The following is a 5,073-nucleotide window of genomic DNA, read 5'->3' as shown; positions in this document are numbered from 1 at the left end:
CAACTGACATGGAAGCGGCTGCGAGTCCCCGGCGACGGTAACGGACGCCCGGACCCCCCCTCCCGGCCCCGACCCTACCTGCCGCTGCCGCGGCGACATCCCCGTCCGCCTGCTGCCCCCTGCCGGCCGCGCCCCGCCGCCGCCGCCCCCCCCGCACCGCAACCTTCGGCGTCCCGCAGCGTGTCCCCCGCCACACGCCCGCCCGCGGCCCCGCACAGGGCCCCGGGCCGGTCCCTTCCTCCCGCGGCAGCTGGGCTCCGTCCCCGTCTGTGGCGCCGAGGCCCCTGCTCTCCGCCGGGCTGGCCGCGGTGGAAGACCGCTGTTCGCCTTCCCTCGTTGCCCCTGGCAAGGTCCCGCAATTACTCCCCTCTCCCTTCGGCTGCGGGCCCTGCAGTCCCTGCCTTTCATAGAATCCTCTAGGTTGGAAGGGACCTTTCAGATCATCGACTCCAACCACCAGCCTAACACAGCCAAGACCACCACTAACCCATGTCCCTCAGCACCACGTCTACCTGTCTTTTAAATACCTCCAGGGATGGTGATTCCACCACTTCCCAGGGCAGCCTGTTCCAGTGCTTGACAACCCTTTTGGTGAAGAAGTTTTTCCTAATATTCAAGCTAAACCTCCACTGGTGCAACTTGAGGCCATTTCCTCGTCCTGTTGCTTGTTACTTGAGAGAAGAGACCCACCTTGCTACAACCTCCTTTCAGGTAGCTGTAGAGAGTGATAAGGTCTCCCCTCGGCCTTCTTTTCTCCAGGATGAAGAACCCTAGCTGCCTCACCCACTCCTCATAAGACTTGTTCTCCAGACCCCTCACCAGCTTTGTTGCCCTTCTCTGGACATGCTCCAGCACCTCAATGTCTTTCTTGCAGTGAGGGGCCCAAAACTGGACACAGTATTCAAGGTGGGGCCTCACCAGTGCCCAGTACAGGGAGATGATCACTGCCCTAGTCCTGCTGGCCACACTATTCTGACACAGGCCAGGATGCTGTTGGCCTTCTTGGCCACCTGGGCACACTGCTGGCTCATATTCAGTCAGCTGTCAACCAACACCCCAGGTCCTTTTCTGCCAGAAAGCTCCCCAGCCACTCTTCCCCAGGCCTGTAGCACTGCATGGGGTTGGTGTGACCCAACACACATGGGGTTGCTCTTCCTTCCTTGAAAACAGTCTCCCATCTCCAGCACTGGTGGCACAGCCCTCACTAACAGGGTATGGCTGTGGGCGTGGACAGCCTGTGTAGGAAGCCCAGAGGCTTGGGGCTCAAGCAGTGAGGGCACCCAGGTGCACCTCTGTTTCCAAATTCCTCTCAGGAAAGAAAGCAACCAGGAGGAGAAGGTCCTCACTGCCAGGGTGAGTCCCTCAGCCCAGCTGTGGCCTTCTCTTTTCTTGGAAGTGCTTTGCAAAAAGAAGAGGCCTAAAGAGCGGAATAATTTGTTCATGCAACAACCACCTGTTCACAGCTATTATTTTTTGGGGACCTCTCTTTGTGGGAGGCCACATCACACAAGAGGTTGGACACGCCATAGAGTGGGAAGTCAGCAGCCAAGTAGTGCCCAATGCCACTGCTCCCGCTCTGAAACTCATCGCAAGCAGCCCATGTGCAGTGGACACCTGTCCTAGCTTCTGGGTGAAACAGCAGATGGCTTGAGCTTGTGCCCTGACTGGGCTGGTGGACATCAGAAATCTATGGTTAAAGCCCTACAACTCTCTCTGGTCAAAACCTCTAGACAGAAAACCTATGAAGCCCAGACCATTTTTGTTACTTTTGACAAAATCAATAAAGTTCTGCTTACTGATGCAAACACTCCCAACATTTTGAAACCGATCAGATGTCATGTTTTGAAGTTATCACATTGCAGATAGATAAACAGAGAAGGGACACCAAAGCCTACAGCTGTCAAAAGTTGGCAAAACAAAGCAGCAAGAAATATACTGCGTGACCTTTTTATTGACCTAGTCAAGAATAAACAACGGGATCTGGCCGTGTTTTGATTTTGTTACATTATCCACTTGTTGATTCCATAGATATTCCTTGCTCTGTGTTTTACAAGTTCATGGGCAATTGAAGAGACTGTCCCAGTGTTCTCCTAGTGTTTGTGCAGGAGCATGGGACAAAGGTTGCTTCTGCACAGACAGGCAGCACAAGATACAGAGTGCCATTTAAGTCATTTCAGCATTAACATGCATATTGCTGTGAATTTCCAGCTCAATAATGAAGAAGGAGGCTTTGCTTTTTCTCATTTTTCATCTTTTTCCCCCCCTCGACAGAGGAAATGGATCCATAATACTGTACTGTAATGTGACATGCAGAGCTGTCAAACTGTGACACTTGGGATGAGTGAGACTTTTGAACGTCAGAAATTCAATTTTTAATGGCACACTGGCAACACAGAGCTAACACTTCATCACAAGGATGACACCTCCTAAAAGCTGCTTTAAAATAAATCAGAGCGGGGATGTGCTCCTTCAAAAGGGACTGCATTTAAACAAGTTTCAGGAATGAGGAAATGGTATAAGAGTTTCACTATTAAATCAAGTCAATAAAGTTCAGGAGATTTTGATGAGAAAGGAGTCTGGTGCATGTGGAGATGCAATTCAAACCCACAAAATCTGGAGCTGCTTAAGAGACCTCCATCAACTACTTGTCATACAAACCACATTCCTCTTACATCTAAAAGCAGTTCAGTTTGCAAAAGCTCTTGGAGCTGACCACCTCTAGACTAACTGCCCCTACGCCCCTCTGGCGCTCCCCAAGCAGAGAACAGCACTGCACTTACCCCGCTGCAGGTCTTCAGCCAGCTTCAGATGGGTCCCCAGAAGATCATGGTGGACACGTGCCATTGCTCTTCCCAATAGCAAGTGACCAGCTGCAGCTCCTCTTCTGCCACCTGGGAAGACAACAACGTAGGCCTCAGTGCCAGCACCACAAGTGGGCTCTCATCAAGTACAACAGTACTTTCACCGATCAGAATTAGCAACAAGCTCTGTAAGGGGATGTCGGACACACTGATGGATCCAGTGTGGTGACCTGCTTCAGTGGTTCAGCACAACACTGCCCACTTTATTAGAGCAAATTGAGTCATGGCTTCAAATCGCACAAGTGAATATTTAATATTTAATGCTATTTCTTTGTGGAAGGGATTACTACCCTGTCTTGGACATTAGGACAATAACTCAGTAACAACAATGAATACAAAAGTAAACTAAATTGTTTGTGAAAGAAAAAAAGCGAGTCCCACAGTCACCAAAAGAGAAAGAAGAGAAACAATACTCTGGGTTCAGCCCCGAGTTCTGCCGTTCCTAATCAGCTGCACAGGGGAGAGAAACCACTTAGTCTTACTGCAGTCCTGTAGTTTCTAGTTTGGGGTTTTTTTGTGAATTGGCAGCACTAGATCAACCAGCGATTAAGTCAGACTGGCTTATTTTCTCTCACATGAATGGGTTTTAATTAAACTCCTACTTAGACAGCAAATCAGGAAACAAATATGTTCTGTTTCAGATCATAATGACAGAGATATTACTGTCTTCACACTTTGTGAAGAAATGGCTGTCAAAAAAATGAAGAACAACCAAGTGACTCTGTTTCTTAATTCAGTGTTAGAATTTAGGCTTGTATATAGCCAAGCTCAAAATAATTCCTGAAGAGTTTTATTTTTTAATTTAGATCAATCTGAATGGATAATTTGAAGAAATACCTTTGTTTCATTTACAAGTTTCAATTTTTTCATCCATCCCCAGCAACTGGTAGTATTCGTGGACAAGGACATAGACCTTGCTTATACAAGGTCTTTCCATCTTCCTGATAGAAACAGGAGTTTTGGTAGCCAGAGAGGGTGCAAAAGCTAGATTTGTGATGTTGAAGACAATACAGATGTAATTAAGGCATTCCTGGGTTGCTCAGGCAGAATACTGGTATTTTTCTTCTCTGTGTTACTGTTGTCCCCATTGCCTAAAGGAAGTCATGAAACTAGAGGATTGGGTGAAACTATTTGTATCTCGAATACCTCTTTTGGGGAGAGCAGCTGTAGCAAAGCACATACTGACACATCACTGAAATGGACAGTGGCTACAGCAACACAGAGCTCTTCATTCTTACTACTTCCAAACTGTGACTATTTTTTCTGCTCCTTGGTGAGCTCCAGACTCTAAGCACTCTGTCACACACGCAAAGGAACTGACTCATATCATCCTGTCAGACACTTCCAGTGATTCATTTCAAGATCAGCTTCAAAACCTGCCCCAAAATTATTTCAGTCTGACCTATGAGTTCTTTCTATGTATATATCTCTCAGCTGTCCCACTACCATTTAGCAAGGATGTTCCAGGGTTCCTCATACAAATTCAGCACCGACAGAGAGAGCCTACAGCTCTATAACTCTTTGCCTCCTGCCTCAGCAAATGGCCCTCCCTATTATGTGCTTTAGAAAGAAACTATTTTTCCACTTTTGGAAGAAAAATAGGGACCGAAAAGAAACTTCCACTAAGTTATTTTTCAGCTCAGATTTGCACTTAAGAAATCCGAACTTCATTTTCTGACATCCGTACAGTAAAAGCTTCAGCCTCAGGTGTCTTATTTTAATTGCCTGCTATTTTCATTACTGACCATGATGGCAGCAAATGCTCTTCAGGAGATACTTGTATTTTAATTTATCTGCAAACATAAATCACACATTATAGCACTTTTTTCCTCTAGGTTAATTGAATCAATTCTCTAAATGTCTCTAAGTCTGATCATTTAAAAGAGGCTCACTCTTTGAAACCTCTTAAGAATTACGGCCCTTGAATTTTGCGCAGGGTGGTATCAGTCCTTGCTCCAGACAAAGATGTTTCATACATATAAGGTAAAAATACTGGAATACACATAAGTAGTATTATCTGTAAAGCAACACCCACAATACTATGATGATCCTATAAAATATTATTTCTGAAATTTTTCAAATATCCCAGTGAATCAATTGTCTTTCAATTATAAATCTTATTAATACCTGTTTAAGAGTGAGTCTGGATATATTTTACGTTCTATAGAAAGAAAAGAAAATCTATTTTTATTTTCCTTATTTCTATGTTAAC

At 46.0% G+C, this 5,073-nt stretch overlaps 1 protein-coding gene across 1 annotated transcript in view; it reads right to left on the bottom strand.

The window, feature by feature from the left end:
* The window catches only part of ALDH1A2 (aldehyde dehydrogenase 1 family member A2), a 57,549-nt gene extending 57,450 nt beyond the window's left edge, over positions 1–99 (bottom strand). Inside the window, exon 1 of the mRNA XM_014944722.1 lies at positions 79–99. Within this exon, the coding sequence (XP_014800208.1) occupies positions 79–99 (21 nt within the window). The remainder of the gene's footprint in view (positions 1–78) is intronic.
* Between the last annotated feature and the right edge of the window lie 4,974 nt (positions 100–5,073).

The sequence above is a fragment of the Calidris pugnax genome, unplaced genomic scaffold (assembly GCF_001431845.1).
Source record: "Calidris pugnax isolate Ruff unplaced genomic scaffold, ASM143184v1 scaffold70, whole genome shotgun sequence".
Classification (NCBI taxonomy): Eukaryota; Metazoa; Chordata; class Aves; order Charadriiformes; family Scolopacidae; genus Calidris; species Calidris pugnax.
The sequence above is the reverse complement of the archived record's forward strand: the minus strand, read 5'-3'. Positions and strand labels throughout refer to the sequence as shown.